Source organism: Amborella trichopoda, chromosome 5 (assembly GCF_054954075.1).
Source record: "Amborella trichopoda isolate Santa Cruz 75 chromosome 5, AtrichopodaSantaCruz75HAP2 v2.0, whole genome shotgun sequence".
NCBI classification, from domain to species: Eukaryota; Viridiplantae; Streptophyta; class Magnoliopsida; order Amborellales; family Amborellaceae; genus Amborella; species Amborella trichopoda.
In genome coordinates, this window is record NC_142340.1 from 10,229,680 (window position 1) to 10,255,567 (window position 25,888).

The 25,888-nt window shown below is 34.4% G+C and overlaps 1 protein-coding gene across 1 annotated transcript; it reads right to left on the minus strand.

Annotated features, from left to right (window-relative positions):
* Nucleotides 1–9,396: 9,396 nt before the first annotated feature.
* LOC18443667 (jacalin-related lectin 19) lies at nt 9,397–13,387 on the minus strand. Its single transcript, XM_006853849.3, has 3 exons — nt 13,321–13,387; nt 10,838–11,059; nt 9,397–9,827 (listed from the first exon to the last, which is right to left on the minus strand). Exons 1-3 carry the CDS (start codon nt 13,321–13,323, stop codon nt 9,492–9,494), a joined length of 561 nt encoding a protein of 186 aa, XP_006853911.2. The 5' UTR covers nt 13,324–13,387; the 3' UTR covers nt 9,397–9,491.
* Nucleotides 13,388–25,888: the final 12,501 nt, after the last annotated feature.

Here is a 25,888-nt window from a genome sequence, read left to right on the forward strand (position 1 = left end):
GACCCGAATAATGTAGTTGGTCCAAAAGTTGGACTCATATCCGTACCGGTTGGGTCCCGGGCCTATCCCGTAAGATCCCAAGTCTAGTCGAGTCCATTTTCATATCCTCATTATGGTGAAAAACAAAGAACAAATTTTTGAGGGGTTAGTGTAGAGAGAGCGACATTCGAGATCCAAGGAGAGAGTTATGCATCTAAGAAATTGAGAGGGAGAATTGCGGAGAAAGAGGATAGCGATGAGGTTTAGCCATTTAGAGAACTAAAAAATTGAGAGAGGGAGAATTGCAAAGAGGGAGAATGACGATCGGGTTTAACCATTTGGAGAACTAAAAAAAGTCGAAAAAGTATAGAAACGATTTAAGACTTTGACCTTTGAGTAAACTAAAAATTTGGTCGGAGTTCCTGTCGAGTTGGATATAACAAGGCCCATACCTGGATCCAAGACTATTTGGGTAATTTTTTATTGAACCCAGACCCTACCTGCGGTTCCAAAACTTAGACCCATACCAAGACTCGTGTCGGTTACATCCGGCGGGTATGGACCGGATCGGATCCGGATCCATTGCCACCCAACATTAAAAATGATTGCAATTGCAATGGGAGGTTTAGATAGGGTATTGATAGGGGCAATTTTTGGGGCTCTTGCGGAAGTTTTCTCGAATCTCTTGTGGCGCATGAAAGGGAAAAGGAAGATTAACTTAAATACTTCTTAAAGGGTGTGGTTTGCGTAAGGTTGCAATTTTAAACAATCAAATTAACGCGCACCTCTAAATTTTATTATAAATATAATTTTGATATAAAAAATTATTAGGATGGCTTGAGAATCTATTTTTATTTTTAATTATAAAATTTTAAAATTTAAAAATAGTTCAAATCAAGTAGATCTATAAACACATGAAAATCTCGAAAATAGACGGTCTAGATAATGTATTGCAAGAGACGATATTTCGTGGACTTGAAATCTTTTTTTCCTTTCATATTCATAGATCTTGAGGTCGAGCTGATCAATTAGAGGGTTTTCCAACATCCAAACAACCTTTTATGATGGACTTTTGAGGTGCACCTTTAATTCTACATTTGAAGGTTGCAACCTTATATACTCTTTTTCCATTTTAAAATATTTAGAAAAGGGTTATGTTAGGGTGCTTACACTATATAGCATTTTATAATTGTACTAAATAAATTTTGGACCTTGTTTTGTACATAAAGTATTTTTAAGTAACACTATTTTTTGTCATTAGAAGAAGTGTGACATCATATACATAAGTGTAAGTAACGCTAGTTTTTATGTTATTAGGAGGTGTGTGGCATCATTCACATAGTTTTTATGTTATTAGGAGGTGTGTGACATCATCCACATAGTTTTTATGTTATTAGGAGGTGTGTGACATCATACACATAAGTGAGTACACTAGCGATATTTAGTAATCGTGTAAGTAATGTCATTTCACATGTGGATGATGTAACCCCTCCTAATGACAAAAAATACTTTTACAAAAAAATATTGTATTACAAAGCGAAAGTACATAAAATCTAAAATTTATTGAATACAATTATAAAAGTGATTGTATACAATGAGACCATTTATCTTTGATACAAGGGGGTCACAATTCCTTACAACCATTTGATGTGAACTTTGATAACTTGGATGTGCCACAAAGTTTGAGAAAATTTCTTTTGAAGTTTGAACATGGTCAATAGAATAATTGCAGCCACCCAATTTCACATCAAATGGTCAAGATTAATGTGGCCACCTTGTATCAAAAGCAAATGATCACATTCTATACTTTCACATTATAAAATGCTTTATAGTGTGAGTACCCTAACATAATCCTATCATTTAATTTTTTTATTTTTATAAATATATTTTTCATATATATATTTTCCAAAATACTCTCAGAACCAGCTTCTTTCTTATCCTTTGTCCTAGGGAGGGCTGGCAATAGGGCGGGCCAGCCTTGGCCCCTAGCTTGGTCCAAGTCCCCATCGGCCTACCCCGGGCTTGTCTCAGCCTTTATCAGACTAAGATGCCTTTGCTCAGGCCCGATCATAGCCCTATCAGGGTGCCCCAAGTGGGCAAAAAATAAAAAAGGAAAAAAATTAAAGAACCGCCTTGACCCAAGCTCATGCCCCAGCCTCGCCCATGCCTACCCTTAAGCCATGGCTATCTGGCCCTAGTCCAGCCCTCGGGTCATATTTTGTAGCCCAAGCCTTACTTTTTAAGAGTGTGCTAAGTGGGTCAGGCTAGGCACTCAGCCCATTGCAGCCATAGCTTTAGGCTCAGAACTTGGAGTTCCTCACAATACTTTTGACTATAATCTAAGCACAAAAAATTTAACCAGCAATGTTATTCGAAACTCCAAGTTCCAAACCAACCATTAACTTAAAACAGAAACAAAATGGCTTTGGACTTTGGAACTTAGAGTATCGAAGAACATTTATTGCCAAAGTTAGGTTCAGTTCTCCAAGTTACTAGCCTATTTTAACTATATTTTGTTTAGATAAAACCAACCAGAACTTATAGTTTTGAACCCAAAACATAGGTAACATAATAATGAAATCGGTTCAGAACTCCAAGTTCTAAATTGGAAGTGATGCAGGGAAAAATAAAAATATATATAAAAAAAATTTGAGAGAATATACCATCTCTCAAAGATTGCAAGAGAATCCATCCAAGACAGATATTTTATTTCCAATCTTTGGTTACAAAGAGGGACCTCTTCCTTTTAAATACACTTAGAAGATAAATAAAATAAATATCTCTGTTTACAAAGAGTGATCTATTCCCTTTAAATACACTTGGAAGATAAATAAAATAAATAAAAACACATTTATCTCTCTCCTTAAAACTCATGTCTCCCTAATCAAAATTCACGCCCCCCTTATCAAATTCATGTCTACCTTATCAAACCAATGTCAAGTAAGTTTTATCTTAACTAACCTATTAACATTTATCTCTTTAAAACCAACTTAATCCTTTACCTAATATTAAAACCAACCATATCCCCAAAACAACTCACGCACTACCTTATCCACTAAACAACTCATGCATTACCCTATTTATCCAACTTTCTATTCTTAAAATTTTAAAAATATATAAAATACAAAACTAAATCCTAATTTTTATATGCATCATTCTCCCGAGGTTGGGAGAAACTCGACCTCGAGCTTATAGAACTCGAAAATTTTCCTTCATCATCTTCTCCACTTTGTTCCAAGTGTAATAATTGATTACGAGCTTAGACTGACTATTGCTAGCCAAGAACGGGATCAGCTCCAAAGAAGCACCATATGCAATCGATGGACACTCTGGACCATGAAATTCTGGGAGATTAACTTGAATACCGAAACTTTTGTCTGCTCTATGTGGATTTGGTCTGCAAATTTGATTTTGATATTTTGGATCAACAGCCCGAGTCGGTCGGGGCACTCGATTCGTCTTTACAATGAGATTTGATATCAAATCCACGTGGTTACAAACACCCTCTTCTTGATAGATGGAGCCCTATAACTGTTGTAACCGCTCATTCATTTCATGATATTCGGTTCGAACATCTTCATGACTTTAGTCAAATTTTCTAAAACTTGTCCCAGCCGATCATCCATAGTAGGATTAGATTTCGGTAGCATTTCAATAGTTGGATCTTACTTGCTCTAATACTAACTAAAGTAAACCTAATTAACATTTACCTCTTTAAAACCAACTCAATCCTTTTCCTAATATTAAAACCAACCATATCCCCTAAACAACTCACACACTACCCTATCCACTAAGCAACTCAGGCACGACCCTATTTATCCCAGCACACTTCCTATTCCTAAAATTTAAAATATCTAAAATAAAAAAATAAACCCCAAATTTTATTTGCATTAGGAAGTATTTTGAGAAAAATAAAAAATACAAACAATTCTTAACTACTTAATATAAATGGATATCAAGATCCTATTACTAGGGGCAATAATTTCCCTTTATATCATTCTAAAGTTAAAAGGAAAGATGATAAAGTAATTTCTCAATGTTGTCTGCAACTGACAAATGCCGACTGAATGCTTGAAGTCCTCACAAGCAATTGAAACAATAAAACCCCGTAACTTGTATATATAAAAAAATTAATTAAAAGACAACTACACCATAATCTGTATTAGCTCGAGTCCTCGTTTGGAAAGCACTTTAGGCTTCGAGAATCTTCATGATGGCTCTAAAATCAGTTTCAACACTGACTAAAATTTGAAGTTGAAAAAATAGTATATGCCTTACAGATCTATGAATGAGCAACTATATTTCTATATATTTGGTCCTTAGACCCCCATGAAAGATTATTTCATAATATTGCAGAGCTTGATTGATTAATAAAAAATATATAAGACTCTGTATAAATATATGGCTAGTAATAGTTAAAGATAAATACCAATGGTTATGGATAGACACCACCTATCATATCAAGAGATATGTATCCATACAGATGCATATCGAAACTGATATGTATCCATATAATGCATATCCTAATCTTATCAAGAGATATACTGATATGTATCCGTAATGATGTAGGCCCCCTTAGAAGATTATTTCATAAGAATGTAGAGATTGATTAATTAATGAAGAATATACAAGACTCCGTATAAATATATGACCAATAACAATTAAAGATAAATACCAATGGTTATAGATAGACACCACCTAATCTTATCAAGAAATATGTATCCATACAGATACATATCCATACTAATATGTATCAGTACGATACATATTCTAATATTATCAAGAGATATACTGATATGTATCCGTAACGATGTATATCCATATCCCAACACTCCCACTCAAACTCAAGATGCTCACACAAAGCAGCTGGAGTTTGAACAATATTAAGTTGCCAAAAACGAGTAGTAATATTCGGATTGCTCAGATTACTTGACAAACAGTACATAAAAATGGTAGACCTCAGAAACAGACGGCTCCAAGAACATCCGAGAGCGAGTAACTAAGCGCGTTAGAGAGAGAGAGGCAGGAGCACAAAGAAATGAGTGGCCATTAAACTTTTCTAGAGAGAGAAAGTGAGATTAACAGTTTTCTCTGCCAAAACAAAGCCAAACGTCAATCCTCAAGATCCAAAATTTACTGCAAATCTCCCCCAAAAAGAACCCAGAGAATGCTGGAGAGAGACTAAAAATTTAAGAGACCCACACACCAAAAAACAGAAAACAAAAAACATGAGCGTAAACCAAAACCAGTAAATCAGAAACAGGAGCTGGAAACAAATCGTGACTTTGCTCTGATGCTCTGATACCATGTTAGAAACTGTATTTCTATATATTTGGGCCTTAGGCCTCCATGAAAGATTATTTCATAATACTGTAGAGATTGATTGATTAATCAAGAATATACAAGACTCCGTATAAATATATGACCAATAATAGTTAAAGATAAATACCAATGGTTATGGATAGATACCACCTAATCTTATCAAAAGATATGTTTCCATACAGATGCATATCCATACTGATATATATCAATATAATACATATCCTAATCATATCAAGAGATATACTGATATGTATTCGTAATGATGTACATCCATATCTTAACAATGAACACTTATTTTTAGGGCAAAATGGACAATCTAGATAATTTGTTACAATATACATTATTTTAGGACTTAAAATCGTTTTTTTGTCCCACAACCGTAATGGTCAAGGTCGAGATGTTCATTTTGAAGGTTTTCTAGTACCATATTGCAATTATCGGTGAGTTTTGAGGTGATGCTCTACCTATTTTGATAGGGCTTTTTTTTTTTTTGGGTAAGTCAGTGGGGTAGATGGCCCCCTACTCAGTTTTCATTAAATGATAATAGAAAAAGATTACAACTCATAAACTTACAACCATACAATTGGGCATTTGCTCAACATCATGAAGTAAGGAGAGGGAAATACAATCAGGCGGTTCTAGTGCACCAATTGGAAGCATCAGAAAAAACAGTGGCTTTTTTAGCGAGAGTGTCTGCCACCATATTGGCCTCACGGTAGATATGTGTGATGTGCCACACATGTCTAGTAAGTCTCTATTTGCAGTTGGCAGCAACAATGTGAAGTAGTCATGGGGCTGTGCATCTATCTCAAATGGAATTGATGTGTAGATTTTTTATAGGGTTTTCCCTTTATGTTGTGAACCCACCTACAAAATGTTTATCATCATGATCATCTTCCAAGCTTTATCTCAATTATTTAGGATTGACTATAGGAATCATGTTTCTCTATACTTCTCTACCCTCAATAAGACCATATAACACAAGTTTATGATCAATGATAAAAAATGTGACAAAGTTTTACGTTGTTTGCCTACTTATCCTTACCTAGGTTTAGGACGGGTTAAGAGAAGTTTAAGCTCCCCACCCTCATTAGACCAACTTATAGAATGTTTAGAAATTGAAATATCCATCACTATTTTTATGTGCTATAGGTCAAATATCATAGTTAAAAAACATGTGAAATAAAAATGAACATCGAAAATTATGAAATAAAATGTTTAAAGTTTTTAAAAGATCAAAAGGCTATCATGATGTACGATCTTGATCGGATGATTGAGAGCAGATCTAAGTACTTGCCTTTTATTTTCTCTATATGCATATATAAGCTGAAATTTGGGGTGTACATAGCTTCACACCTATAAAAATACAAAACAAATATTTTGAAAAAAAAAAAACTAAAATGCTCATAAATTTTGAGTTTATTTTGATCATTTATATATATATATATATATATATATATATATATATATATATATATATATATATATATATATATATATATATATATTTTGCAGATGTGACCAACACATCAAATTTTATCTGAACCTTTGTTATAAAAATCAAAATAAAAGTGAAGCTATCATTTCACAAATTGTTGCTTCAATGGATGGACAAAAGTGATTAGTTACCCATTTCTAGGATGTCAAGAATTTCTAGATCCCCATTCATGATTAAGTTGTGAAAGGATTAAGTCATGTTTTAAATCAGATTTTTTTATTTTCAACAGCAGTCAATCGCCATATTGACTTGACAAATCATGTAGGGTAATTTCAAATGCCATTTAGGTATTATCTATTATTTAATAAAAAAGTAAAAACACAAAATTAACATTGTCAATGGTCATCTATTCTTTTCTAATATGCAGCTTTATATTGTGCTTATGAGTAAGAGATGCCACATTACAATATCCTTCCTCCTCTCAGTCAACAAAATCATTTTCTTTATGATAATTTTTGTCTCTAATCTTGAGGGCCTTTTGGAGTTGATGAACGGGCATTTAGCCTGGTTTATTTCATTGATGGGCATTCCGGCAAGGTCCTCCGGTAATTATACCAAGTCTCTTCTCTTCCCCCAAAACAGGGCAAAGCCTTGTGTTTCAGGCCCAAAACAAAAGTGAAGTGAACTCACAAAAATATAACAATGAAATTTTCAAAAAACACCCCCTATTTACATAATGGTGTGGTTTGCATAAGGTTGTCACCTTAAACAATCAAATTAAGACACGCCTCTACATTTTGTCATAAATATAACTAAAAATTCTTACGATGGCTTGAGAATCAATTTTGATTTTGAATTATACAATTTAAACTCTAAAAATGGTTCAAATCAATAAACATATAAAAATATTGAAAATTGATGGTCCAAATAATGTGTTACAAGATACATTATTTTTGGGACTCGAAATATTTTTTTCCTTTCATATTCAAACATCTTGATGTTGAGATGATATGTTAGAGGGTTTTCCAATATCAAAATGGCCTTTTATTATTGTTTTTTGAAGTACACCTTAATTTTACATTTTAAAATTACAATGTTATATAAACTTTTTCTATACATAAAAGCATCCATAAAATATTTAAAATTCTAAAAAGTATAACTCATAATATTCATAATTTTATAAGATAAGCCTTTATATTAAAAAGTTTTACAATAGTAACAAGTTATACATCTTTTCTTTAGCTTCAGAGATATATACGAAACTTCCCCCTAAATCATCCAAAGAACTAAAGTTATTCCTTTTCTGTCCAAAATGAATAGCGGTATAAAGCAAATAGGACATGGCCATGGAAGTGCAAAGCATAATAAACAAATTCAAACTAACTCTTTGAGTTCCTGAAAACCATTCAATTTTTTATGGTTAGATCTAGAGAAAATTTCGTATAGAACCATAATTTTTCGTACTATTTTATGATAGATTCTCTTTCCTTTTTTCTTTCGCCCCTTGTCTACCATAAAATAATATGAGGAATTAGGATTCTATATGAAATTTTCCCTTAGATCTAAGTATGGGTGTGGTTTGTATATAGCCGATGCTCTAAACAAAGCACACTTTCAAATAGTACCAAAATACAATGTTTTAGTATAAAAATCTTTATGATAGTCTGAAAACTTATTTTTATCTCTGATTATAAAATTTAAAGATTAAAAAATAGTGTAAATCGAGCAGATCTATGAGCACTTGAAATATCGAAAACTAATAGTCTAGATAATACATCACATAATGCATTTTTTTCAAGACTTGAAATCTATTTTTATCTTTCAATACATCTGATGTCGAGATGATCGTATTAAAGGTTTTTCAATATAAAACAACCCATTTTATTGAATTTTTGAGGCACGCCTTAGTTTGATTGTTTAGAGCCTTGCCTTTATATAACCATTTTCCCTCTAATTATTTCAATTTTTTTTTTTAAATAATCCTATGGTGATTATTAAGTGGGTGATACATTTTAAATAAAAAAAAATCCTCCTAAATACCTCCTCACTCAAAACTGGGATGCCTGCGATTTAGCTTCAAGAAAATGTGCTAAAATCATATGTGAGAATTATTTCATTCAAACTTCAAAACAAGGGCTTTTATGGAATATTCATAATGATGCTATACATTGGATGCTAAAATTCCCATCATCTTCCTCAATTGTCTTATGGCGTGGATAACTTTTTTGTAATTATTTTTCAACATAGGTGAGGCACATTAAGGACATGCTTGATTTATGAAAAACGTGGTTTTTGGAAGAGTAATGATACTATGAGACCCTCCCGCACCCATGTGAGTAGGATCTCAAAGGATCACCATTAAATTTTTAACACTATGATTCAGAATCGATCCACAGACAACTGATGGTCTGATTCTAATTTCAAGACCCTACTCAGTGCCATGTCCAGCAAGCTAAGAGCATGAACCCTAAAATAGTAGGTTACCATGGTGTGTCTGTAACAAATTTTCAAGGTTCTAACCCTTGAAATGAATCCTCCTTCAAATGGGGTCCCTTACTCATGCGCCATGGCACCAGAGAGATCATGAGGGTACCCGCCTTTTGTTGCAACCTTTTCTATCCCACGTTGGAAAATGAAACACACTAAAAATGAGCATAAAACCATACCAATGTGCTGCTAAACTTTATTAAAACAACTCAGTATTAGACACATTGCGAGATAGACACACACACAGGGCATTCCTAAGGAGAACCTATACAACACTTGCCTTTGTGGGCCTTTTGTGTGAGGCCCAGGCCTTCTGAATCTTTCGTTGTATGGCATCAAACAAGTTAGACGAGGAATGGAGGCGTGATAGTCGAAATCCGATCGCGTCGAGATACCACCCGCTCCTACCCTTAAATCCAACAATGTGGCCCCCATCCATGGGAAATGAGAATGGAGTGCCCTCCTCCACTCCGTAGGGGCCGTAAGTCTTCCTGTTGGTGGCGAATTTCAGAGACCGGATCACTGGGGTGCCGCTGTGCACCATCGGACTATAGTGGCCACTGACTCCTGTGATGAACTCTTCTGGATACTGAAACTTTATCTGCAGTGTAGCAAGGAGTGTGGTTTGAGATGGAATTATTCTTGGTCGAAGCTACTTCTCTATCATTTGCATTACAAGAATGAAACAATGTGTATATAAGCAGGATTTGTATATGGAAAAAGATTTTGTTAGCTTGTGATAGAATAGCATCAGCCTAACGGTTTAGATTCAATCTTGATGAATACAATGATCAACGTGTGTCGACAATGTTTGATTTTTTTTCATAATATGTTTTAATCTGTAATTTTAGGGGCATGTGGGAATGACTTTCATGCACCAAAGAATTCAAAAAGAAAAAAAGACCAATATAACCCTACTTGTTGGTAGCAGGGTAGGAGTATTATGATTTTTTTGCATATTATAACTTAATTTTGCAGTGCACCTAGGTTGAGCAAATGTGCCTCAAAAGCTTAAGGTCCATTAGATTTATAAAAGGTAAAAATTAAATATTGTGCTAACATTATGGCCATCAAATCAAACTAGATGCATTTAATCTGAGCCTTTGAGCTCAAACCATCGAAACCATTCCATCGGTTCATGAGCTTATCGAAGTTACTCACTCCCATTATCTATCCATTATATTTCAATTGTGTGTGTGTACATGCACACAAACAGATACATGCACACAAACAGATAACAAATACATACCTACATTCATACATACATATAAGAGTAAGTTATTTATCAAAAAATACATTTGAGAGTATTCCTGCATGTTACCAACCTAGTAGAATAATGACATCTTTGATGGTCCTATTTTTATTTAGCAAATTTGATCTATCAAATCTGAAGGATCATTCAGATGGCCATAACTATGAGAATTTGCCCAAAAAGTAAGAACTATTCGAAAGCATGCCCTAAAATTTGAACCATGCGGTAATGCCACATCTTTTTTCCAATCCCAACGTACATTTATATTTCTCTTAATTGCCAAAAATGTAAAACGAAAATGGCATCTTGTCTATATGCATGAAAGCGTATAGAAATGGGAGATCAATGAATAGGCTTACATGAGCCGTACGATTGCCTCCATCACCGCCGTGTTTCTCTGCCATCACCAATTTCCCATTCTTATCATACTCCACACGTATTGAGTCTATACAACGATCATACACAAGCGTTATCTGTCTCACACCATTAAAGGAGCCATCATCCCAAGGTGAGCCCCCATGGCCACCCCATGGCCCAACTTTGATGGTCTTCCTAGACGTCCTTTCACGCTCCTCCTCACCCTACAATTCATACAATAAATCAATGTATGGATCAAGAGTTTTCAATTTTTCAAGAATCGACTCGGCCTAAGTACTCGATTGTTGGTCAAGTCGAGTAACTAGGCAGAGTCCTAATTGAGAGGGCTGAGAATCCCTCAATAAATTGGAAAAAAAAAAAAGTTCAAAAAATAAAAAAAAATGCATTAAAAGCAAAACAAATAAAATAAAATTGGGGTCAATAAAATCCAACAGATGTAAAATATAAAAATAGGGACTTATGTCAAAAAAAATACTAACCAATCTTTATCAAAAACATATAGAATATGCAAAAAAAATGATAGATAAGTCCCACATGTTTATATTTTTTTTAAATTTTTTGCTTTCCTTTTCTAATATCCCAGAATTCTACATACAACTGAGGGAAACTTGGCCTCGCCCATACGAGTCACTCGGCTGAATCAAAGAAATCCCTAAGGGAAACTTGGCCTCGCCCATACGAGTCACTCGGCTGAATCAAAGAAATCCCTAAGCTTAAAGTTGATGTAGGTGCAAAGAAACCACTTCTACTGTGTGAAATTCCCATTGAAGCATCCTCACCTTTCCATTCACATTGGAGTGGTTTTTAGTATTCTCATTCACTCAAAATTCTTAAGGAAATTATTCAGAAGTTGTGGGGTTCTCTCTCTCTCATGGACTCACCCAAGTTACTCGCCACACACAAAGCTTGAATCTCAAGCCCAATCCGACTAACTGAAGCTTGATTTATAGACTTGCACTCGCATTATTCGGCATTCAACAAGGAGTGATTTTTCTAGAGTAAGGAATGTTATTCATGAAACCCACTTGCAGGAAGGGTGGTGTGAGTTTGGATACATGTTTTTCTCCGATCCCAAACAAAATAGATTTGTATGAAGTGTCTAGATCACGCCTTCCAAACAAGCTCTTAGCTCATAACTTCCTTAATGCTACTTACGCTAGCCAAACCGCTCTTTTCATATGTTTTAATCATAGTTATCAAGATTGGCTTAGCTAGTATGACTAAGTGGATTATCGGCTGGTCCCTGGGCTGGTCTATTCCAAAGTAAAAACTCGATTTGATCTTTAATTAGTTGAATTATTCAGTATTGACATGATTAACTAGCTAAATAAGTTTTGCCAATTCTTTTAAAATATCTCATATTTTAAAACTATTTCATTTAGAAGAAAAAAGAAAAAGAGGGTTGAGAGTAAGTGTTATGGACAAGCTACCAAAGCGAGAAGGGGTTTAGTCAAAGTTGGTTTAATTGCTCATCAACTTTGTTGGATTGGATTTTAAAATATAAAAAATAAGAATAATAACTTAAATATATAAAATATTTTTAGCAAAAAGGCTATTTGACTTTATTTAACCCATATAACAGGTTAGAATTGGACGGTCCAATTAGTCAAAATTATAGAAATATCTGTTTGATCGTTTTTTTTACCAAATTTGATTTTTGTTTTGAACCAGATCAACCAAAGCACTAGCCAATGGTCCAACTAGTTGGCTCTACTGGTCGGCTCTAATCTTGATAACGGTAAGCTCTAGGAAATTACAAAAAACACGATAACGCATGAAAGTACATTAAATTTAAGAAGTTATGTACTCCACAATATAGATTTCTAGTGAAATGAAGAAATATAAGAAAAAAATCAACATAAAATTTACATGGGAAGTAGTGCACACACAAATTCTAAAATCTAAGGAGAGTTTTCTGCTATAATCCATCCAAAAGTTCTAGGAAAAAGATAATTTACTCACAAATTACAGCTGATGCTAGAGTTCTTGTGAGTGTCTTTCCCTAGTTTTCAAGTGCTTTACAATTCTAAATGCACAATGAATCACTACATATCCATTTCTGCTTCGAATTCATGAATTTGAAGCTCTAAGATCTCTGAGGAGTTGAAATCATATGTAAAAAAAGAGTACAAGACATACTATTTTTAAAGTTCAATTTTTTTTTTTTTCAAATTCATAATAATGGTAGTCGAGAGGAATAAATCTATAAATTTTACAGCCAAAATCCATCTCCAAGATTGAATTTTGGAAGAGCAAACTCACCGCCCTTGTCAGGATCTAAATAATTTTACAATTATGACCATAAGAAAGAGGAGACAAGAAAATCCAAACCATAGGAATCGGACTTGGGCTTGATTGGTTAGAAGCTGAAGTTTAACAACATTACATCTCAAGTTAATACCTAATACTGAACTACAAAAAAAAAAAAAAAAAAAAAAAAAGGAAAAAAAATTCTAGTCCATACCATGGGCTCAGAATGATTGAAGGGCAGAGATGAGGAGGAGAGTCAGAGAAGAGCCAAGACCCTGAAAGACGAGCTAATTGTAGATGTATAAGTTTTTATATGTATGAAGGGGCATCTGGTTCGGCTTTATCCTTACGCCATTGAATAATCGTTTATTTATTTACTTATCTCAAAATTGAACATATGCAAAGGGGAAAGAATCTCAAAGCTGGCAATGGAATACCATCTCCTTAACCATGGTTATGCTTAATGAACATGGACACTTACTTTATAAAGGACATGGTTTATATGAGTCGGCGGACTCACATATAGATGTGCGTCCTCTCCCAATGATCTATATTTTAGATGATTTTTTAATTTAATTTTTGAGAAATATATAATCTCTAATATCAGGATCGTTAATATGAACAGTAATATAATTTTAAAAATTAAGGAAATGGTTTTTGAAGATTAATTTTTTACTGTAATTATGTTCTTGTGGTGGGACCACCACTTTTTTGTGTCCACCTCTAAGGAGGACGCTTTGTGTGTCAAGAGATGCAAATGTAGAAATACGTCCCTTGACACACTATACAGTTTTCATATACTCAATGAACATGTGTGTATATATGTACACGGTATTCACATGTGCACATATACACGTGTTCACAACGTTAACTACTCAATTTTTTTTCTAGATGCATGTGTATGTATGCCGGCCCAAAACTGCCCAAGTTGGCTCGGGACCGTGGGTGGGAGCAGCCTAGCCCCCTCCCTTGCACTTGCCATATTTAATTTTTTTTATTTTTCAAAATACGATCAATAATTTTTAATCTTTCTACTTCATTTCTTGCACCACAAAATCATGAAATTAGTGTCAAAATATCCCGAGTCTCTAAAATTTGGAGTTTATTGAAACTAAAATAAATTTTTTTTGACTTCTCTCTTTGCTTACGAAATTCTATTAAAAATTTGGGAAATAATCTAATGCAACGGTTGTATCATAGTATAATGCAACCACACTTCTAGAAAACCATGTTTGTGGTATTTGTACAACCCAAAATTTTGTACACACGATGTTTTCATCTCAATAATCAATCTCAAAAAATTAAAGTTTCAATTTGAACCTTAGATATGGTGAAAATGAGTCCCCTCCAATAAAGAATCTAGACCATTCATTTGGTGAATTTCAGATCTTAACCTTTACAAACTCAAAATCATTTTTTCTGTTATTTAGCATTGTTCATCTAATGATAATAAAGTCATATAAAAGAATTGGAAAAAAAAAAATCATTCTAACGCCTAGATCTAAGCATCTTAGCAAAATGGACGGTCTATGTTAATTGGGTTAAAAAATGCATTCTACGTTGCGTTTTCAATTTGCTTTTTTGGTTTACAATTGTTCATTAGAATGGAAAGAGCGTATATTTTCAAATTTGGATCAATCAAATGGCCCTAATATGGTTTTTGAATATTGTTGCTTTATTTTACTATACAACCGTTGCATGAAATCATTTCCCATTAAATTTTAGCCCAAAATATTCATGCCATGTTGATCTATAAAAGCATTGACAAATTTGTTTGATGAGAAATGGATAATTTTTTTTTTTTTTTGGGAGCTCATTTTTGTATCTTTTTAGTGTTAATTCTCGTGTACTAGAGCAAATCTTCCACAATTGTTTTTTCATTTTCATCTTGATTTTTTTTTATGTTCAAATATTTTTTCTATGCTCGCATTTCTTTTTATTTAATTTGACCTTCATTTATTATTTTTTTAACTATGGATCATCGATCTGACTCGTTCGAACTCAGATTAGCAAAGAATAATTCGGCTCGCCAGTATGATGTCTTAAGCACTAAGTACATTAATTCTATAAAATCCCCACCGTCCATTTTTAGGAATTTGAATGGATGGTGGCTAGACCATCAGTGGTGGGAAGCATAGGATAATCGTTTTCATATTTAGCGGAGGCTTGTTGAGCAAAAATAAAAGGCGAGAGAAATGTATATAGGATGAAGTTTCTACAAGGCATACGCGTTATGAAAACAAAATAAAGCCTCATTTCAAATCCCAATCGAGAAAGCATTTTCGGCATTGGAAATTTTCATGATGGCTCTGAAATTAATTTTTAACGTCGATAATAACATTTGAAACTAAGAAAATAGTACAGATTTTGTGGTTATGTAAACACTTATTTCTAGGGCCAAATGGATGGTCTAGATATTTTTTTACAATATACATTATTTTTAGAGTTTGAAATTCAATTTTTTCCAGAACTATAATGCTCAAGCCGAAATGATCGATTGAAAGGTTTTTCAATACTTGAATTGCAATTTTCAATGAGCTATATGGCGAGCCTTTACTTATTTTGATAGGGCTGCAACCCTACCAAACTATTTTCTATATGGGAATGATTTCATGCAACGGTTTGTATATTAGTATGCAACCATCTTAAAAAACGATGTTAGAAACATTTGTTTGACACGAATTTTTAAATATGCACTCTTTTCATTCTGAAGAAAAATCACAAAAAAGAAAATTTTGAAAAAATGCTCTAGAAAGTTTTCATTCTAGCCCAATTAATATAAGCCGTCCATTTTATTGAGATGGTTATATATAGGTCTCAGAAGATTTTTTTTTATTCCCAAAGTTTTTATATAGCGTTATCATTATTAGATTAACAATGCTAAAAAAGAAAAAAAGTGATTTTGAATTCGTTAAGGCCTAGATCTTGAACTTCACCAAATGGATGGTTGAGATTCATTGTTGGATGGGTGCTAATTTTCACCATATCTAGGATGTAAATTGAAATTTTCTTTTTTCATAGGATTGATTATGAGGGTGAAGAAAATGTGTGTGCAAAATTTGGGGTCTTACATATTGTTTTCTAAATGTGTGGTTGCATTATATTACTATACAACCGTAGCATTGGATCTTTTTCCTTTTCTATATATTTATGAGGTGCAGATAAACTTGATATGAGAGTGATCTTTCCCATTAGAAATTTATTCATAGAACTTCTCATTTGAACTTTACACCTATATTTATTGAAACCTTTGTTTTACTCAATGGTTCTTGCTCACTTTGCAAGAACTTTTGTACAATATTGGCTCTATCGTTATGGATTTTGTAGTTGTTTATTGGACTATTGTTATAGTCACTTCTTTTTTTAGATACATATAATAAATTATGAAGGAAAAAATTAATATAAGTATGAGGCCCTAAATGATCCAATTAAGGTGCTACTAAAAAATTCACTAGAAGAGATTGTTTCAATGCCTAAAAGTCCTAAAATCGAACATCTCAACATCAAGATGTATGGATATGAGAAAAATTGGATTTCATGTTTTGGAAATAGTGCATCTTGTACTGCATTTTCTAGACCGTCAATTTTCAAGATTTTCAAGTGTTCATAAATTTGCTCGATCTACACTATTTTTGAAGTTTAAAATTTTATAATTGAGATGAAAATGATTTTCAGGCCATCACAGATATTTTTAGTATTGAAACAACATCATTTGATATATTTGAAGGTGCGCCATACTTTGATTGTTTAGAGCCTCAGCCTTATACAAACCACGCAATGTTCGAACATCATTTTTGCCAAATATGAAATCAAGAATTAATTCGGGGAATCGTATTATATATAGGTGAAGTGAATAACGTTTGAACAAAGTTGGATAGGAAATGAAATGGTTAGAGTGGGAGGCCTCCAACTTCATCTGTACAACTTAAAGATGAAGTTGGACATGAAATAAAACGTAATTATCTCTTAGGGAGAAGGGAATAACACATGATGTATGATTCATATCTCGTGCGTGTGTACTGTTGTGAGTCAATTTACGCCTGAAATAAAATAGAAACAAACCACGGACATGACAAAAATCGATAACTTTATTGCTATAAAAAGCAAACACAAAGGAGGACGTTCACTCTTGGATTCGGCAGAACCCGTACCCTCTTAGACCGTCGGTGCTTGGTATTAGGGAGACCTTCTTGTCGAAACTTAGTCGTGCTATCAGTCCAGAATGAGGTGGAAGCTCAAACGACTGAAGAGTAGGAACAATAGGCTCTAACAAGGCTAGTAGCATAGCTTCCGCTCGCCTCTGATCACCTTCAAGCAAAAATGGTAGAAAGGCACCCAGAGTCTTCTGTCTCCACCAATTCTTGTAAATCAACAAGCAACTGGGAGAGTCAGTCTTCGCCAACCTCTCCTTTCGAGATGAAGATTGAAATCGCCAACTAAGGCCAACAGGCTAAAGCATGATATACGAATGACCCCGCAAAGGGTAGAAAGCTTGACGATCAAAATTTCCCCAATCATTAAAAAATCCCCGAGTATAGCATAACTAGCACAGGCACTCAGACCCGCATGAACCATATTGGAATGCCCCTTAGAAGGGAGTCTAGACCTTTAGTTCACCAACGAAACTCCACGAGAATATCCAACACATTTTGATAATCGTCAACAGACAAGGGTATGGATTCATTATCTTTATAATCCAAACCCCTCTCCTTGACAACAGTAATCCGGGCGAAGCACTGCAATATGTTCATAATAGAGAATTGAATACAATACAAATGAATATAATATGAAGATAAAATAGTAAAAAGAGACTGCAAAAAATACCAGCCAACGAGGTAGGCACGATGGTCACCCCACGGCTGTCTCAAAAGGCAGCCACCAAAGGTAAAAGAGAAAGAAATGGTGCTACGGCCCGATGGGAATAAGACCAAGCAAATCATGCAAAAATAAAAAGTCCGAATCCTAAGCTCAGGAGAAGCCTTGGCTTGGGATCGAACCAATATTTCTAAATCAATCCATTTAACTTGAAGAGGGAATCTAATGTTCAGAAACCTATGCCCTGCGGGAGCATGGTTGTCGCTTACAATGGGAGGATGATAAATGTTCTCGGCCAACCGAAGGCCTAAAATGCAAACGAACTCCTCTAAAGTGAGTTTGGCCTCACTAGTAGGAAGGAAAAATGTATTAGCAAATGGATTAAACCCTCTACTAATGCTTCAAGAAGGTTAACGTTAACATGAGAAACAATCATTTTGAAACTCCCCATATGGACAACATTGAGATTAAAGGATAACCACGAACCCTTTGAGGCCGTTCGCCAACCACTACATCATGGGAAACTTGGTTGGGAACCCCCATAGGAAAAGAGCGGCAATCATTAAGAGAAGGAACATCCTCATCTCGAGGTAGAGCAACAATACGACAACGCCCGAACATCCTTAAAAACAAAAAACGGAGAATAAAAGGAATATGAAAACTAGTCGAAAAACAATAAAAGTCCGCTAGAAAATGAACCAGATATCTCAAATTATAAATTTAGGCATTAGAGCATGAAGGGGGTTGACAAGCTTTCCAACACTCGCGACACCTGCTATAAAAAGCTGATAATATAGAATACTGAGGAGTCGAAATCGGGACCTAGGATTGCAGGTTTCAAACTTGTGGCTACCTGGTAAGACGGGGTTGCTAAACTCTCACTGACTAAGATATCAAAATATCTCTTAGTTAGAAAGAGGGCACACCCACGTAACAGAGGAAACTACCTCGAGTCACTGAGACACCCAAAAAATGCCTACTCAGGGCCACATCACCCTCTAAGTGTCCATCATTGCATGCTGTTAAATTACATAGTCGGTTCCCTGATTACATGAGTAAATTGTGAGATCATGTTACTTTCAAAAATCATTTTATTGCCCCACAGTGGAAAAAATCTTCCCCTCTTCCAAAAACCCATATACAGGGGCAATCCAGCTTGGGCATTTCTAAAATTTTATTTGTGCCTGTAATTTCCAAACTTTTATATTCTTTGGTTTAAATCACAACCGGGTGTTAGTACTTATTTTTAAAAATTCTCCTTGAATTAAAAAATCCTCTTAAAAATATTTTCGAAAATAAAAGAGGCGGATTGGCCTTAATAACGGTGATCATGAGCACCTAAACGACATTCTAAGTCCTGAAAGAGAAATGCGAAACAAATAGAAAACCTTATTTTACCATAAAACCCATAAAATCTACGTCATACCTACTTAGAACACTCAGACCTAGGAGCCCCCCGGGGCCATGAGTTTCCCTCTGGCCAACCCAAATGGGATTTTTTCGTCTTCTCATCTAAACCACTTTCACCTCTGTTAAGAAAACTCGTCTTTTTTTGGAACATTGGCATCGCGACCTCATACGACAAAATGGAGGGATGTGGCGACACCCCGCACGATAGGTTAAGCTCACCTCTAGGTCCCGAAGACTGCAAGTTCTGTAGGCAGACTGATGCTAGACCTCTAAGGAATGATGCCAACCTGCGCTGCTTGTGTGCACCCTTTTGTTCATATCAGTTTATGTCACATGTGTCTACTTTCTTTGCCGCCCTATGTTCCAAAGCTCGTGTGTGACACAAGCATCAAAGAGGGGCAACTGTAAACACCCAAAATCCCAATTGATAAAAAAAAATGTGAATCTGTAAACCCCATAGCAAACATCCCATAAACCTACATCAAATATCCAATGAAAAATCACAGGTAGAGCACAAAGTTCAGTAAAGCAGCTGCAAGAAGCCTCTAAGGAAGAGAAAAAAGGGGTCCAAAATGGTAAATTTGTGCCCAATGCAAGTGATTAAAAGAAAGAAAAGCCAACACAATATCCAATTTCTCCCAATGGCGATTCCAACATCGCTAACACAAACGTTAATGTTGCCAAACCACATCAAAATTTGATGGTTAAGAAAGACGGTTTAACCGCCAGACATCGGAATGAGAAAAAAAGAAAATCATTACCTGAAACGTGAAAGAAATCAACTCTGACAAAGATGGCAATTTCGCTGCTTTCTGATTGGCTGAAGTAACCGCTTTTTGCCAGGCATCGGAATGCGAAAACTGACAACTAATGACTATTCATCACTAATATAAAAGACGCTGGCAAGTCTGTTCGATAATCTATCAACTTTCGATTGGTTGAAGCCACCGCCCAAGAACAAGTTCCGAGATAGCCAGTTGGCACCATCGTGACCTAACGAAGGTGAGATCTTCACCATAGGTACCGAAAGCCTCATTTGAAGACCATCAAGTAGATGGAAATGATGTTAACATTTATGTTGTGAATGCAACACTGCACCACCCAAAATCACGTGGGCCATAATGTTAGGATGTCAATGATATGACCCGTAATCATTGACAACTCGCATTAGTGTTAACGAATATGAAAGCTGCATTGGCCATATGAACGACCCAGATTCAAGCCAAAAACTTTGGATGATGATCAGACGTAACACTTGTCTATAAATAGGAACTCGAACCCATATCAAGAGGGCGGTTAATACGATAATTTAGTACCAAAATTCTACCTATCCACATTCTATATATATAACCAATCAGATCAGGACCTCTGGTCCTCTCCATATTCGTCAATACCTAGACCTGATAAACTCGTCATTTTCCGATTGGCAAATCTCTTACACCTCATAAGAAGTCACTCTCGAACTTATCCTGAATTGGTAATGTCACCGGGCGTCCTGTAGCTTGGCCTAAAGTTCTTCTATATTGTTTATTTCTATATTTTGTCCATTTTTATTTTTTTTTTGAAATCTTTTCAAGAAAGAAACCTCTTTTTCATCTTGATTTTCAAAAATCTTTGAACCAGTTTTAGGCTTGGCAATTCAAAGAGCTGACTCTGTCAGCCATCCGAGCGAAAGAGGGTCGTTTGACTTGACTTTTGCCCTAAGGGACCCATTCTCTATCGCTATTATTCTTGACAAGTTTTGGCCTGAAAACTAGGCAGAATTGTTACCTTTGCCAAAATTTTCGAGTATAAACAAATGGTCAAGGTCGAGATGACCAATTTGATGGTTTTCCAATACCACATTGCAATTATCGATGAGTTTTGAGGTGAGGCTCTATATATTTTGATTAGGCTTTTCCTTTATGTGATGAACTTATCTACAAAATGTTTATCATCATCATCATGCAAGCATTATCTCAATTATTTAGAGTCGACTCTATGAATCATGTTACTCTATTCTTCTCTCTCATGGGTCATACCCTTAGTAAAACCATAGAACATAAGTTCATGATTCATGATAAAGATGTGACAAAGTTTTACGTTGACTACCTATCTAACGCAAACCACCTCCTTTACCATGGTTTAGGATGGGTTAGGGGAAAGTTTAAGATCCTTACACTTATAAGACCAACTTATAGAGTGTTTACAACTTGAAATATCCATCACTATTTTTATGTGCTATAGGCCAAATATCATAGTTAATAAAACATGTAAACTAAACATGAACATAAAAAATTATGAAATAAAATATTAAAAGTCTTTAAATGATCATAAAGCTATTAATCATAATGTCCGGTCTTAATCGAACAATTAAGAGCTTATCTAAGTACTTCCCTTTTCTCAACTCTATATACATGTGAATGAGCTTTAATTTAGTGTACATACTTATAACCCTCACACCTATAAAAAATATAAAATATATATTTTGAAAAACCAAAATGACTAAAATTCCCATAAATTTTGAGTTTATTTCGATCATCTTTTATCGTATTGTTTTTTTATATATTTTGCAGATGTGACCAACCCACCAAAGTTTATCTCGACTTGTGTTGTAAAAATAAAAATAAAAGTGAAATTATCATTTCATAAGTTTTTGCTTCTATGGAGGGACAAAAGTGATTAGTTATACATTTCTAGGGTGTCAAGAATTTCTAGATCCCCACTCATGATTAAGGGTCAGTTTGATGGCACCCAAATATTCTAATATTTTAGGATAATATAGAATCTTATGTAATTCTAATCCTATGAGTTTACCTGCCTTGTTTGGTAGGGTCAAATCATAACTTCTAATATTCAAATAACTCCCAAATATCTAAATCTCCAAATATTCAGCTTGTAGCTAAATTTTACGGGATTTGATTTCTACTATTAAAATTATTGTGTCTCTCCCTCTTTCATCTGCTTTTTTTTTTTTTTTTGGGTAAGTCCCTCTTTTATCCGCTCATCTCCCCCTTTTGTCCCCTCCCCCTCTCCCTTTTGTCCTCTCCCCCTCCCCCTTTATCTCTCCTCTCAACAAAGACACCGCCCCTGCCCCCTCCCTTTCTCTTTCTCAATCTCAATTTCTCTCTTATGGTGGATCGCCCTCTCAATCTCAATCTTCTCTCTTATTGTGCATCATTAAAGAAAACATAGTGAATCGCTAGAGAAAGTAACCCAACGTCTTTCTTTATAAATATGAGGGTTTCACTCTTATGCTCATTGCTCTTCGTCTATCTTTGTTGATGCTTGAATTATGAGTTTTAATAGTAGATGGAAGATAAAGTGACCTAGAAGCCAAGCTTTTTCAAGACCAACATTATAGTATTTTATATGATTTCAAGCTTTAACATGACCCATTTTAAAATGAAGGTTGAGGTGAAAAACTCAGTCGGATTTTGGTTGAGGACTAAGATCAGATAACCTAGAGGCGAAAGGCCATTGTTTCTCTTTTAAATATATGCTGGTAGTCAAACATGCACCAAAAAAATAGAATATGGATAATAGATAATAATATTAACATACGGAAAACCTAGCAAAGCCTTTATTCAAATTTTAAAAAATCTGAATTTTAAAATTCACTTTTGTCAAACATATCCTAAGATATGAAAGGATTAACTCATGATTAAAATCAGATTTCTTTATTTTCAACAACGATTAATCACCATATTGACCTGATAAATCATGTAAGGTTAATTTCAAATGTCATTTAGGTATTATTGATTATTTGTACTACATTATTAAGCCAGGGTTAAGGGGTGGACATGTATCACGAAAATAAAAAGGGCCTTAGTTCTATAGAGGTTGTAGGAGAAATTCCAACATTTAAAGGAAGAGAGAGAGAAAGAAAGAGAGAGAGATTTGACTTTGGCAAGTATAAAGAGAAATATTAAAATCAATTCTAGCATAGAAAGAGATTTTCTCGATTGCATGTAGGGCATATAACTTCTAAATTAAAAAAGGCTGAGGTGCTTAATCTCTATCTTTAAAGGAGAGAAAGATGTGAGAGAGACAAAGAGATTGTGAGACAGAGAGTACGGAGAGAGAATTTGCAATATAGTAAAACGATTTGGAGAGATAGAGAGATGAGCATGTGGGGGAATGGGGAGAGAAAATATAGGTTTCCATATTTAAGGGAGAGAGATGGGTATGTGAGAGAATGAGAAAGACAAACTCAAGGAGAAAGATAATTGAATATTTATCTTACTTTAAAATGCAAGTTCTTTCTAATTTTAGATAAAGGTGACATCTTCTTTAATAGCAAAGGAATACCAAGTGTTGGTTGAAGACATGGAGCGTGGAAGAGAGAGAGAGGGGAAAGAAAATAGGATTTGAAAAATAGAAAGAGATAGAGATTAGAATGTACAATAATGAACAAAATCTTACAATAAAATCAAGAGAGAGATGGCTATCATAGCAACAAAATCAATCATTATCTAAACATAGAATATAGTTTTTTGTATGCTAATCAGTGATAGAGAGAGATAAAGAGAGTATATTGGATTGACTTTACATGCTTTCCATCGTAACTCAAAATGATTTATTTTTTAAATTGCTCACATGATGAATTAAAGTTGTCTTTTTAAATTTTGATATAAAATATGGTGATTGTGTATTAATATTATTTTCTATATTACAGGAGGAACTGGGAACATCGAGATGGTTTCTACAATTATTTTGCATCGAGGTTCCCCAACATGTTAATCGACATATATAAATTTTCCTGCGACCATTATCGTGATAAATCCAAATTTAAAAGTATTTTGGCCCAAATCCATTATACATTTGTATTTGAAGGGTCAAAGTAGTAGAAAAAGAAAATGAGAAATGTGTGAATGCTCTGTACATGTTTGCCATTTTTTTTTTTGTTGTTGACAATAACCAGTATATGTTTGCCAATATTACCATGCAAGATTTAAAATTTTCCAACTTTGATTTGAGAAAGCGAGGGCATTCTCACACACGACTTATAATAAGACTTTGTATGTGTGAGAGAGAGTTCAGAATATTAATGTTAAGAGAGAGAGAGACTGTTAATATTGAGTGCGAGAGAGAGAGAGAGTTTGAATCAAAATATTAATGTTAAATGAGAGTTTGAATCAAATAATTTCATCAGTTTTATGTACTTTGATGTTCTTGCAAATTCTTTGCAGAAACAAGTGATAAGCAACTGAAGAGTACTGAGGATTTTTTGTAGCCTATAGAGACTGCTTTTATCCGGAGGATCATAATCAATGTCGAATTCTTCTATATGAGGTCACATCTCTAAATTATTTGTATGTTCTCTAAGATGCTATTGAAATTCTCCAAATTTCTGTTTGTTATGATTTTCTTCCCTAAGATAAATCTATTTTTGTATCTTTTCTTTCCTATTTATAACATGCAGATGTATACTTTATATAGATACGATAGGTGATGATACACATTCCATGATTGTATTAAATGTGAAAAATACGTACATGTTAGTACAATGACTTATTACAAAAGTACTTTGAAGACTATGTATTGGTTTCTGTTCTTCTATTTTCGATATTTCATTGTATCAAGAGTCATATATATATAGAGAGAGATGATGGTAACAATCTGTTTTTTGATTTTTTTTTTTTGAACTTTAACTATGAAAGATGATGGTAACAGTCTTACCACTAATGTGTGAGGGAGAGTTGAGAGGGAGTGAGTAAAAGAGGGAGTGACATGGTCGTAATGGATCATGCTCGCATCTTTTTGTTAAATTGAATGTTCTACATACAACACACGTAATCCAACTAGTTTAATAAAAAGTAAAATCACAAAATTAACATTGTCAACGGCCAGCTATCCTCTTCTAACATGCAGCTTTATATTGTGCTTCTGGTAAGAGATACCATGTTACAATAACTTTTCTCCTCTCAGTCAACAAAATCATTTTGTTTATGATCATCTTGAGGGTCCTTTGGAGTCTTTGAGTTGATAAAAGGTATTGGCACGGTTTATTTCATTAATGGGAATCCACAACTGTCCTTCAACAGTCCAACAATTAGATATGGCAATGGGTCGGGTCGGGTTGGGATCGGGTTGGACCCATACTGGACCTGAAGTCACTTGACCTAGACCCAAAAATATAATGTGGGACTTGGATCCAGACCCAACCCAAAAATTAAAATATCTATGTATTTCAATTTATTTTCATAAATTGAGAAATGTGGGACCTGAACTCGGACCCGAATAGTATTTGGGTCCAATATTTGGACCTGGACTCAGACCCGAATAGAGCTGAAGTCGGGTCTAACGGTCCGGTCCGGGTCTATTGCTATCCCTACTAATAAGCTACCAATTCTCTTACCTTCCCCCAAAAAAATGCAAACTCTCATGTTTCAAGCCCAAAACAACACTGAAGTGAATTCACTAAAATGGATGTAACAATGACATTTTCAAAAAGCACCCCTATAAAAACAGCGATAAAATATATAAAATTTCAAAATATATAACTCATAATATTCATAATTTTATAAGATATGGTTTTATATTAAAAAGTTTTACATAAACAAGTTATAAATTTT

Excerpts from the sequence above, each read along its gene's own strand:
- LOC18443667 (XM_006853849.3), bottom strand. Across the intron at positions 9,828-10,837 it reads GAGGCAATCGTACGGCTCAT|ATAAAGTTTCAGTATCCAGA; the intron begins GTAAGCCTATTC and ends GCTACACTGCAG.